A 12,594-nucleotide genomic window follows, 5' to 3' on the forward strand; every position below is an offset into this window, starting at 1 on the left:
GGATTAAATGCTCCAACCAAAAGACACAGACTGGCTGAATGGATACAAAAACAAGACCCATACATATGTTGTCTACAGAGACCCACTTCAGACCTAGGGGCACATACAGATTGAAAGTGAGGGTATGGAAAAAGAAATTCCATGCAAATGGAAATCAAAAGAAAGCTGGGGTAGCAATTCTTATATCAGACAAAATAGACTTTAAAATAAAGACTATTATAAGACACAAAGAAGGACACTACATAATGATCAAGGGGTCAATCCAAGAAGAAGATATAACAATTGTAAATATTTATGCATCCAACATAGGAGCACGTCAACACATAAGGCAAATGCTAACAGCCGTAAAAGGGGAAATCAACAGTAACACAATAATAGTAGGGGACTTTAACACCCCACTTTCACCAATGGACAGATCAACCAAGATGAAAATAAATAAGGAAGCACAAGCGTTAAATGACACATGAAACAAGATGGATGTAATTGATATTTATAGGACATTCCATCCAGAAACAACAGAATACACTTTCTTCTCAAGTGCTCATGGAACATTCTCTAGGATAGACAATATCTTGGGTCACAAATCAAGCCTCGGTGTTTAAGAAAATCGAAATCATATCAAGTATCTTTTCCAACCACAACGCTATGAGACTAGATATCAATTACAGGAAAAAAAACTGTAAAAACTGTGAACACATGGAGGCTAAACAATACACTACTGAATAACCAAGAGATCATGGAAGAAATCAAAGAGGAAATCAAAAAATACCTAGAAACAAAAGACAATGAAAACACGATGGCCCAAAACCTATAGGAGGCAGCAAAAGCAGTTCTAACAGGGAAGTTTATAGCAATATAATCCTACCTCAAGAAACAAGGAACATCTCAAATAAACAACCTAACCTTACACCTAAAGCAATTAGAGAAAGAAGAACAAAAAACCCCCAAAGTTAGCAGAAGGAAAGAAATCATAAAGATCATATCAGAAATAAATGGGAAAAAAAAATGAAGGAAATAACAGCAAAGATCAATAAAACTAAAAGCTGGTTCTTTGAGAAGATAAACAAAACTGATAAACCATTAGCCAGACTCATCAAGAAAAAAAGGGAAAAGACTCAAATCAACAGACTTTGAAAGGAAAAAGAAGTAACAACTGACACTGCAGAAATACAAAGGAACATGACAGATTACTACAAGCAACTATGTGCCAATAAAATGGACAATGTGGAAGAAATGGACAAATTCTTAGAAAAGCACAACCTTCTGTGACTGAACCAGGAAGAAATAGAAAATATCAACAGACCAATCACAAGCACTGAAATTGAAACTGTGATTAAAAATCTTCCCACAAACAAAAGTCCAGGACCAGATGGCTTCACAGGCGAATTCTATCAAACATTTAGAGAAGAGCTAACACCTTTCCTTCTCAAACTCTTCCAAAATATAGCAGAGGGAGGAACACTCCCAAACTCATTCTACGAGGCCACCATCACCCTGATACCAAAACCAGGCAAAGATGTCACAAGAAAAGGAAACTACAGGCCAATATCACTGATGAGCATAGATGCAAAAATCCTCAACAAAATACTAGCAAACAGACTGCAACAGCACATTAAAAGGATCATACACCATAATCAAGTGGCGTTTATCCCAGGAATGCAAGGATTCTTCAACATATGCAAATCAATCAATGTGATACACTATATTAACAAACTGAAGGAGAAAAACCATATGATCATCTCAATAGATGCAGAAAAAGCTTTTGACAAAATCCAACACCCATTTATGATAAAAACCCTCCAGAAAGTAGGCATAGAGGGAACTTACCTCAACATAATAAAGGCCATATATGACATACCCACAGCCAACATCGTTCTCAATGCTTAAAAACTGAAACCATTTCCTTTAAGATCAGGCACAAGACAAGGTTGTCCACTCTCAGCACTATTATTCAACATAGTTTTGGAAGTTTTAGCCACAGCAATCAGAGAAGAAAAAGAAATAAAAGGAATCCAAATCAGAAAAGAAGAGGTAAAGCTGTCACTGTTTGCAGATGACATGATACTATACATAGAGAATCCTAAAGATGCTACCAGAAAACTACTTGAGCTAATCAATGAATTTGGTAAAGTAGCAGGATACAAAATTAATGCACAGAAATCTCTTGCATTCCTATACACTAACGACAAAAAATCTGAAAGAGAAATTAAGGAAACACTCCATTTTACCATTGCAACACAAAGAATAAAATACCTAGGAATAAACCTACCTAAGGAGACAAAAGACCTGTATGCAGAAAACTATAAGACACCGATGAAATAAATTAAAGATGACAGAAACAGATGGAGAGATATACCATGTTCTTGGATTGGAAGAATCAACATTGTGAAAATGACTATACTACCCAAAGCCATCTACAGATTCAATGCAATCCCTATCAAACTACCAATGGCATTTTTTACAGAACTGGAACAAAAATTTTACAATTCGTATGGAAACACAAAAGACCCTGAATAGCCAAAGCAATCTTGAGAACGAAAAATGGAGCTGGAGGAATCAGGCTCCCTGACTTCAGACTATATGACAAAGCTACAGTAATCAAGACAGTTTGGTACTGGCACAAAAACAGAAATATCGATCAATGGAACAGGATAGAAAGCCCAGAGATAAACCCACGCACATATGGTCACCTTATCTTTGATAAAGGAGGCAAGCATATACAGTGGAGAAAAGACAGCCTCTTCAATAAGTGGTGCTGGGAAAATTGGACAGGTACATGTAAAAGTATGAAATTAGAACACTCCCTGACACCATACACAAAAATAAACTCAAAATGGATTAAAGACCTAAATGTAAGGCCAGACACTATCAAACTCTTAGAGGAAAACATAGGCAGAACACTCTATGACATAAATCACAGCAAGATCCTTTTTGACCCAGCTCCTAAATGGAAATAAAAACAAAAATAAACAAATGGGACCTAATGGAACCTAAAAGCTTTTGCACAGCAAAGGAAACCATAAACCAGACGAAAAGACAACCCTCAGAATGGGAGAAAATATTTGCAAATGGAGCAACTGTCAAAGGATTAATCTCCAAAACATACAAGCAGCTCATGCAGCTCAACATCAAAAAAACAAACAACCCAATCCAGAAATTGGTGTAGACCTAAATAGACATTTTTCCAAAGAAGATACACAGATTGCCAACAAACACATGAAAGGATGCTCAACATCACTAATCATTAGAGAAATGCAAATCAAAACTACAATGAGGTATCACCTCACACCAATCAGAATGGCCATCATCAAAAAATCTACAAACAATAAACGCTGGAGAGGGTGTGGAGAAAAGGGAACCCTCTTGCACTGTTGCTGGGAATGTAATTTGATACAGCCACTATGGAGAACAGTATGGAGGTTCTTTAAAAAACTAAAAATAGAACTACCATATGACCCAGCAATCCCATTACTGGGCATATACCCTGAGACAACCATAATTCAAAAAGAGTCATGTACCACAATGTTCATTGCAGCACTATTTACAATAGCCAGGACATGGAAGCAACCTACGTGTCCATCGATAGATGAATGGATAAAGAAGATGTGGCACATGTATACAATGGAATATTACTCAGCCATAAAATGAAAAGAAACTGAGTTATCTGTAGTGAGGTGGATGGACCTAGAGTCTGTCATTCAGAGTGAAGTAAGTCAGAAAGAGAAAAACAAATACTGTATGCTAACACATATATATGGAATCTAAAAAAGAAAAAACAAGGTTCTAATGAACCTAGGAGCAGGACAGGAATAAAGACATAGACGTAGAGAATGGATTTGAGGATACGGGGAGGGGCAAGGGTAGGCTGGGACGAAGTAAGAGAGTAGCACTGAGATGTATACACTGCCAAATTTAAAATAGATAGCTAATGGGAAGCGGTTGCATGGCACAGGGAGATCAGCTCGGTGCTTTGTGACCACCTAGAGGGGTCGGATAGAGAGGGTGGGAGGGAGACGCAAGAGGGAGGAGATATGGGGATATATGTATATGTATAGCTGATTCACTTTGTTATAAAGCAGAAACTAACACACCATTGTAAAACAATTATACTCCAATAAAGATGTTAAAAAAAAGTGATCCAAATAAGGAAAAAAATGAATTACGGATTTTATGTATGTGTTATTCCAATATATTTCAAGTGCTCTGTATATTCCAACTGGAGTTGAAATAAGCTGGGGATTTTTTGGAGGAAGCCACATAAACCTCATTGTATTGAGGCACGTTCACCTTGTTGCTCCAGGTACTAACTGGCTCCATGTTGGTCAATGCAAGAACTATTTTTAGAGGAAGGAAATCTGAAACCCCCATAAATTATTTCCCTAAATCTCTATTCAAAACCAATACAAATTAGTGATACCCTGATGCTTCTCCTTAAGGGAGCAACTCCAAGGGTAACTGAGAAAGGCTCATTCCTCATTTCCATCCCTGCATTTCCACACAAACTCACACATGCAATCATGCCATACTGTGAACAATATCACATCAAAGAAGGTTCTCAGAAACAGTTTTTCTACACAGTGTTGGGTTTGTTTCTTCATTCTCCGGTATTTGAAATTCTAAGGATCACCATAATGTCAGGTGATATAAAGAGGGAGAAAAAATTCTGTCTGTATATATAAAATTCTGTCACATAGGAAATGAAAATAATGTCAAAGCTCTACACACAGTTTAAAGGAAAAAAAGGTGTCTTCAAGAATTAATGATGGCTGCTCCAGGGAATTTATACAAGCCTGCCATGTTTCAAAAGCAGAATCAAAGTGAACCTAAGTTCCAACTGAGTTGCAGTCCTGAAGAGCTGGGAAGCATTGTAGTAAAAAAAAAAGAGGAAATCATATGTGAATAACTTAAACGTCTCTGTATGAGGAAACTGAAGCAAAAATTACTATGGTAACTATGAATATTATTTAGCAGTCTAGTGACAATCCAAAGAAATTAAAAGCAATAATCCCAGTCACAGAAAGGGGAGAGTCTCATATAACAGAAACACATTTACTACAATTTTAATTCTAGGAACCCTAAAGCAGTGCCATCTATACAGCCCCATTCTTGTCAATATTATCAATGTGATTCTCCTCTCCCAGCTGCTCCTTTAACCATCTATAATTTAGTGACAGCTCAAAGTTTATTTGCTAAACTCAAACTCACCCACAGATTCGGTCCACCAAAGCCAATCATGTTTCCTGTCAGAAAAGTAAGTCTCTTTCTTCAGTTAGAAGGAGTTAGAATGTCTGATACGCTTTCCCTAAATAACTAATGATCTGTTCTTCTCCAGGGTTTGGGAAAGCTGGAAATATCTGAACAATGAGCCAAAAGGAGGGTCATCAAAATCACCAGGAGTACTTGTTTAACATATACATAGAGTTTCCTGAGCCTTTCCCAAACCTACTGAATTAAAAACCCTGGTCCCAGAAATAGCTATCTTTCAAATGTCCCCAGTGATTTGCAAGTAAAGCCAAGTTTGGGAGGAGCCATGGTTGCAATCATAGTTCACAGTGGTGCCTCCAAGTGGTGGTTCTTGTTAGCAGTTCTAAATAGCATCCAGGGGCAAGTGCTTTCAGCAGAGGCAGCATTTGGGCTGATAGCAACTCTGGTTGGAGTTGGCTCCCTGTGGCACTGCTGGAGAGGTACATGTATGCAGCCGTACCCACCAAAGTTTTTGTCTTTGGCTGCCCTCAAAGTAATGGAGGCCCCCTGCGGTCTGTTACTTCATACTACACAACTATTCTGGAGCTTAGGATCATTCTCTCAAGGCAAGGCAAGCAGGGTTCCTGCTGAGCCCTCTCTTGGCACTGCTGACACAAAATCGACTTTCTAAAATGACACTCTTGGAAAGTTTTGCTCAAAGTCTCCTTCTGTTTACACCCTGGATAACAACATACTAGGCCATACTATTATGACCATTGCCTCCATTGCCCTCTATTATTTTTCCTCTGCCAGTCCTGAGACTTGATTATCTCATAGCTCAGTAAATTTCTCTTCTCCCTTTGGGTGCAAGCCCAGGATGCTAACCTGCAAGACTACTCTCCTTCTTGGATGCAGTTGAACCCAGTCATCTGGGGGACTGGGTATGTGCCCTATACTACCCTTCTGGTGAATCCACATGAGTAACATTTGTTGATCTCTTGCAGGCAATGTGAGGTGGAGGACAGAGAATGGACCAAGCTAGAGGGTGGAGGCCAAAAAGTGGGGGTGGCTGTAGCAACAAATAAAACTGAAGAAATAAGCAGAGATGATGCTGTTAAGACTCAAGAGGTCAGAAGGAAAGGCTAAATGGTCTCCAGTGATAATATGGACAGAGGAGAGTGCTGAAGTTTGGATACAGATGCCAAAGTCAAGGCTATGATATCCTTGAATTCCTAAGGTATTCACCTAAGGTATCTTTCAGCTCTAAAATGATGTACTTTTCACCTGAAATATGATATTTTGGAATGTTCCAAAAGTTATGGCACATGTCTCCAAAACTCTACAGACAAGTGACAATGTAATAAACCTTAGACTCAATAGATTTGATGTTAGTCACAGAAGACTATTTTCTATTAATGTTCTATACCTATAACATAAACATTATTACTTAATTAGTGTGTTATAATTGAGACATGTTTATTTCATAATGCCTTGCTGCACAGGTGAGTCTTGAAAATACTCTGCTCTTATTTTTCTTATTCTCTGACTTAAATTTATATTTAAAGGGTATTGTGAAGATCTGGAAGCAAATGATCATTCAATGCTTAGTCAAAAATATACGTTTCAAATCATGGTGAATATTTAGATACTGTTGTCTAAAATAAAATCCTATCTAGAAGACAGTAAAACTTATAAACCAATAAAGAGGAAATAGACAGGAGATGTGCATATAAAAATAAATATGAGTGATGCAATAAGAAAGTTGTTTCACCTCTGTGGTATTCTTCCCCTAAACCCAGTAGCCCAGTCTAATCATGACTCAAAATGACTAACATGTTACAAAAAACTTGACCAGTACTCTTAAAAGTGATCAAGGCCAAGGAAAACAAGAGAAGATTAAGAAATTGTCATGGATTAGAAGAGACTAAGGGGACACAATGATGCAATAAATGCAATGTAGTATCCCAACTTGGATCCCAGAAGAGAGAAAAAAAGACATTAATGATAACATTAATGAAATCTGAATAAATCTGTGGTTTAGGTAATAGAGTATCAATGTTAATTTCTTATTTTGACAAATGAATGGTAATTATGTAAGATATTATCCTTAGTGGGAGCTGGGTAAAAGGGACATGTGGATTCTCTGTCCTCTTCTTACATTTATGTAAATTTAAAATGATTCCAGAATAAAAAGGTTTTAAACAGTGCATATGAGACTATGCTTCTGTTTATAGCAAATTATATAATTAGTGCTAACACTGTCAATGATAACAACTAGACCAACTGGACAAAATATATAAAAACATTTATGTAAAGCCATATGACAGCTATCAAGAAGATAAAGAATCAACTTCTCAATATCAAGGAGAAGACTGATGTCTATAGAGATAATTAGTGTATTGTGACAGCTTTTGTCCTGTGGGCATTTCCCTGTTCAGAAGACATGGCTCAGAGACTGAGCAGTGCTTTGACAGTCTTGCTGTACTAAGAGGACAAAAGTTGGATTCCGGAACTTGTATGGGTGAGACTTAGGTAAATTCCACACACTTTAGTTTGGACTTCAAAGACAGGAAGCCTAGAATGGAGATAAACTAGAATTAAATCAGCTGTCATGGGAGTTCAGCACAGCTTTGAGGCATCTAAGTATCCCAGAAATTGGATTAAGATGATCCATATTGCCATTGCCTGGCAGAAGTATCAGAAAATCCTCATAAGGTAAAGATAATTTTTTAGGCCTAAATTATTTCTACACACACTTTTTTCAAATACAACATCTGATATGCAAAAATAATCAAGAATGTGAGGATATAAGACAGCATAAGAAAGAATCAGCAAATGAAACAGAAATAAAATATATTCACAAAGGCCAGATATTAGAATTATAAAATAAGAACTCAAATAATTGTTACTTTATGCTCAAGGAGATAAAAATAGAATATTGAAAATTTGAATATAATTTTATTATTAAAAATTCAATAGATATATAAAATTTTGATATAAAACTAGATACTAAACTATTTTAAATGAACCAAAGAGAAATTCTAGAACTGAAAAATATAATACATGAAATTAAGAATCTTATGATTGGTTTCAACAGTAGTTTTTACATAGCTGAAGAGAGACATCATGAACTGGAAGTAAGTAAGAAGAAAATATCTAGAATGAAGGACAGAAAGCCAAAAGGATGACTACAAATAAAAGAGAGTGTAAGATGCATAGTGTATACTGTGAGAAGTTCTAAATTATTCTAAACCGTATTTATAGAAGAGAGATAATGGGGAAGGAGCAATATTTGGAGAGTTAATGGCTGAATTAGTTCTTGAACTGATGAAAGACATCACTCTGCAGATATACCAACCAAATAAATCCCAATCCAGAAAATAGAAAGCTATCACCTATAGCAGCACTGCCCAATAGAACTTTAGGCAATGACAGAAATGATCTATTCTGTGCAATCCAGTGTGGTAGCTGCTAGTCACATGTGGCTATTGAGCACTTGAAGTGTGGCTGTGCAACTGAGAAACTGAATTTTAATTTCATTTGAATTAATTGAAATATAAATTTAATAACCATATATGTCTAATAAAGATTGTATTGGGCAGTGCAGATCTGGAGCATCATAGTAAAACTAGTGAAAAATAAAGATAAAAATCTTTAAAGAAATAAAAGACTTTACAAAGGACAATTATTAAATAGTTACCTTTTCCACATAAACAATGGAAACCAGAAGACAATAAAATATGCCAAAAAACAATAAGAAACCTACAACTCTATACCCAATAAAAATATCCTTCAACAATGGAGGTGAACTCTTGTTATATGCCTAGTTTAACTCATAGGGCATATTGGAGATGAATTTGCATATTGCCTTTGAAACTTTTGAGATATTAAGAAACTTTTGTTTCTGTTTCCCTGTACTCTGAGAATTCATCTTCTCAATGTGGCTCCTTTGGCTCACCCAGAGGGACGTTACCACTTTCTATACACACTTCTGCTGTGGCATTTATACTATCATTTTGCATTTACTGGTTTACACGTTTGGTTTTCTTACTTGAATGTCACTTCTCTGGGAAGTTTTGAACATAAGCACCTAGTAATTAGATTTCAGATGGTACTCAAAAGTGAATCATTTTAAAACAAAAATTTAATGATAGTAAGATTTATTTCATAGTCACTTGTCTGGGAAATATTGGAGACAAGCATCCAAAAATTTAAAATATCCCCACATGCTATATTGTAGTTGATATCCAAAACTATTACTTTAGAACTGAAAGATACCTTAGGACAATTTATATATAAAACTAATTCATGTATTAAAGAAATTCAAACTCAGAGATTAAGTGACCTGCCCAACATCCCACAAAAACTAGAGCCAGAAGCAGACCCAGTCTTCCAGTCCCATGTACATTCTTCTATATCATGATATCTCAGGATTAAGAATCTTTCTACTTTTATGGATCCAGCATATCTATCTCTATATCTCTTCTAAACCATTTTTTGAGTTTAGCTATTACCAACTTTTAAAAAAAATCGACTTCCAGTCTTCAGTCTGAAAGAAACACTAACCTAGGAGTCAGGGGACCTGGATTCTTATCTCAGCTTTGTCACCAGTGGATCTGGGAGTCTTGGGAGAGTATCACCTACCTTTGCTGGACCTGTTCATTCCAAAAAGTAATACGTTTCACAGCATGAAATATAAAATGAAGCAGATATTCTAGGAGAGGTCTGAATTTAATTCATATCCTTAAATACTATCATTCTGCATCAAATATTTTGAATTTACTTTCTGTTCCTCACCTCATCCACTTTCCAATGAGAGAAAAATAGACTTAAAAAAGCATGTCGCAGTGAAAGTTGAATAAGTTGTTCTTAAAAGTCACCATCAATGATTAGTTTTTAGTGAATGTCTAATACAGCATAGTCAGTTAAACACAAACAAATAGAATGTCTGTTTGTTCCATTTTGGCAAGTTGACACGGTCTAAAGGATGGAGAACCACCATCATTGTAGGGAGAGCATGCTTCGGGGATATACATGTAACTTGTATGTTACATATCTATCTGGGTACATTTTACATTGTTCAACAAATTTCTGAATTAGACCATTTTTTTAAAGGTAAAGAATAGCTTTATAAATATTAGATAATTATTGGTTCTGGGTAAACACTGGATCCAGGAGAAAAATAATACAAATTCAACTCGAATATAGTCTCTCTGCACTCCTCCCTACTCCCATATCCTCAGGCCAATCTGGCCAGGAATTTGGATGCCTCTGGGCACAAAGCAGGTTGAACAGCTGTTTGACTCACTGCTTTTGACTCCTTGTCGTTTGGCAGATTGGAATCACTGCTGAGAGCACCATTTGGAATTTTTTTCACCCAAAACTGATATTTTTGAACATGAAATTGAAATATAGTGAGGCACTGGTACACATTCATAGAATAATAGTGCCAAAAGAGAGTGTGATAGATTTATGTCAAAACTCTAACTTGCCCCAAAAGTGTTTAAAGAGATAACCCTAGATTGGTTGAGGTGGGCATGATAGTGCATGAATATGGATTTTCTGAAACTGTGAATATAAAAAATGATACCAGCTTCAGGTGTGTGAACTGGTGAGGAGAGAATATCAGACATGAATATAAATAGAGATGTATACAAACAGGTAGGAAAAAAAGAGCTAGGCCGTATATACTGAAGGGAGACTGATTAGGGAAATATAACTAGAGAATCCAAAAGAGTCACTAAGTCTAGGTTTGGGTATTTGAGAGGAGGCTACTACTACTACGACTACGACTACCAACAAAAACAACAGTCTCAACAGTTGTTGTTGTTATTATTATAACAACAGCAACAAAAATAGTTAATGTTTACAAAGCAATAGTGTATACATCTGTCAGCACTGTTCTAATGTTTTAAACATACTAATTCATTTAATCTTCTTGACAATCATAAGAAATAAGAACTATTGTTATTGTTTCCAATTTATGGGAGATGAAACTAAGGCACAGAGAATTTAAGTCACTGATTCAAGATCACACAGCTGGTAGAGGTGAAGTCATGGTTTGACTCTGTGGCTGAAAAGCAATGAATGAATCTAAAATCTTACCCATAGGAAAAAAATGCTATGGAGAAATTGAACACTTTTGAATTAAGCATATAATAAGCAAAGCCTGAACAAAGGAAAGAAACCCCACTGCAGCACTATGTGATGACAGCAAAAAAACATACAAAAACTGACAAAATTTCCTTCTCTTTAGGTCCTTCAGGTGAATTATATTTCTTCCCAAATTTACCTCTTTTGTCCCCATCTTCAGACCAGAGTACACACAGATCTAAGCCTTCTTTTAAGGTCTCAATCCTCCTCCAATAATTAGCAAACCACAGTGTTAGAAAAGTCTCTTTATATTTAAAATTAATCACTGACTTTCCAACTTAAGCCCATTTCCTCTTCTCTGATCTTTATTGGAAACGGGAGATAACAAACTAGAGGAAGGCAGTTAAAATTCTAATCACTTTCAGTTTTTCCTTTTTATTTAATAAGTTATTTAAAATGTACTTCTGCTAAACCCTATTTTAAAATCTCCCTGACATTAATGACTGATATATTCAAGTTTTCCTGACAGGCCTATTTGGCCACCTTAAATGTACTGAGGGTGAGTTTTCTCATCTTACCTCTCCGTTTTCTAAGGGGTGTATCTTGGAATAAAATGAAGTGCAGATGACCTCATCGTCTTTGGCGTATGATGGTGGTCCAGTGCGGGGATAAATATTGTAGAGGGTTAGGCACTCTGTGTCCGTCACAGCATGATACTGCCAGGGCTTATAATCAACATCATCAAGTGAGCGTTCCAAAATCCAGTTTCCAGGCCGAGGGGAATTAGCTGCTTTCACAATCACATACGCAATCTGGAACACCTGGGGAAGAGTGACAACAACAACATGTAACTTTGAATTCCAAAGGGTTCTCACTATTACATATCAAATATAAGGCCTACCTAAGGTTACAATAGATTTTATTCAGATATTATTTTCCATAACCCTATTTTATTCTCTAAAAATATTTTTACTGTTACATATTCATATTTCATACCTTTTGGCTAAGATGAGATGTTCTATTTTGTGGATTTTAGTTCTCTAATAACTCATTAACATCATTTCACGTAATTTTTGAAGTTCTATTATAATCACAATCAGTTAAAGCATTTATTACATACCAATTTACTCACCTTACTCTGTTGGAAATTATAATATATGAGTTAGAAATTCCATGTGTGGATAGTGCTTGATAGATTAGAAAACAGTTACTTATGTCACCTAATCCTCAGACAAGTACCATCCATTACTGTGGTACAGCAAAAACAACATAGTGATTCAGAGGCACAATCTTGTATTCAAATTGTGGACCCAGCAT

General features: G+C 36.1%; 1 protein-coding gene across 2 annotated transcripts in view; it reads right to left on the reverse strand.

Annotated features, from left to right (window-relative positions):
• The window catches only part of LAMA2 (laminin subunit alpha 2), a 626,305-nt gene that overhangs the window by 391,841 nt on the left and 221,870 nt on the right, over window positions 1–12,594 (reverse strand). For both annotated transcript variants that reach the window (XM_082406304.1, XM_082406303.1), the window contains exon 4: window positions 11,856–12,098. In XM_082406304.1, coding sequence (XP_082262430.1) covers window positions 11,856–12,098 — 243 coding nt within the window. The remainder of the gene's footprint in view (window positions 1–11,855; window positions 12,099–12,594) is intronic.

Source organism: Balaenoptera borealis (genome assembly GCF_965194805.1).
Source record: "Balaenoptera borealis genome assembly, chromosome: 9".
Classification (NCBI taxonomy): domain Eukaryota; kingdom Metazoa; phylum Chordata; class Mammalia; order Artiodactyla; family Balaenopteridae; genus Balaenoptera; species Balaenoptera borealis.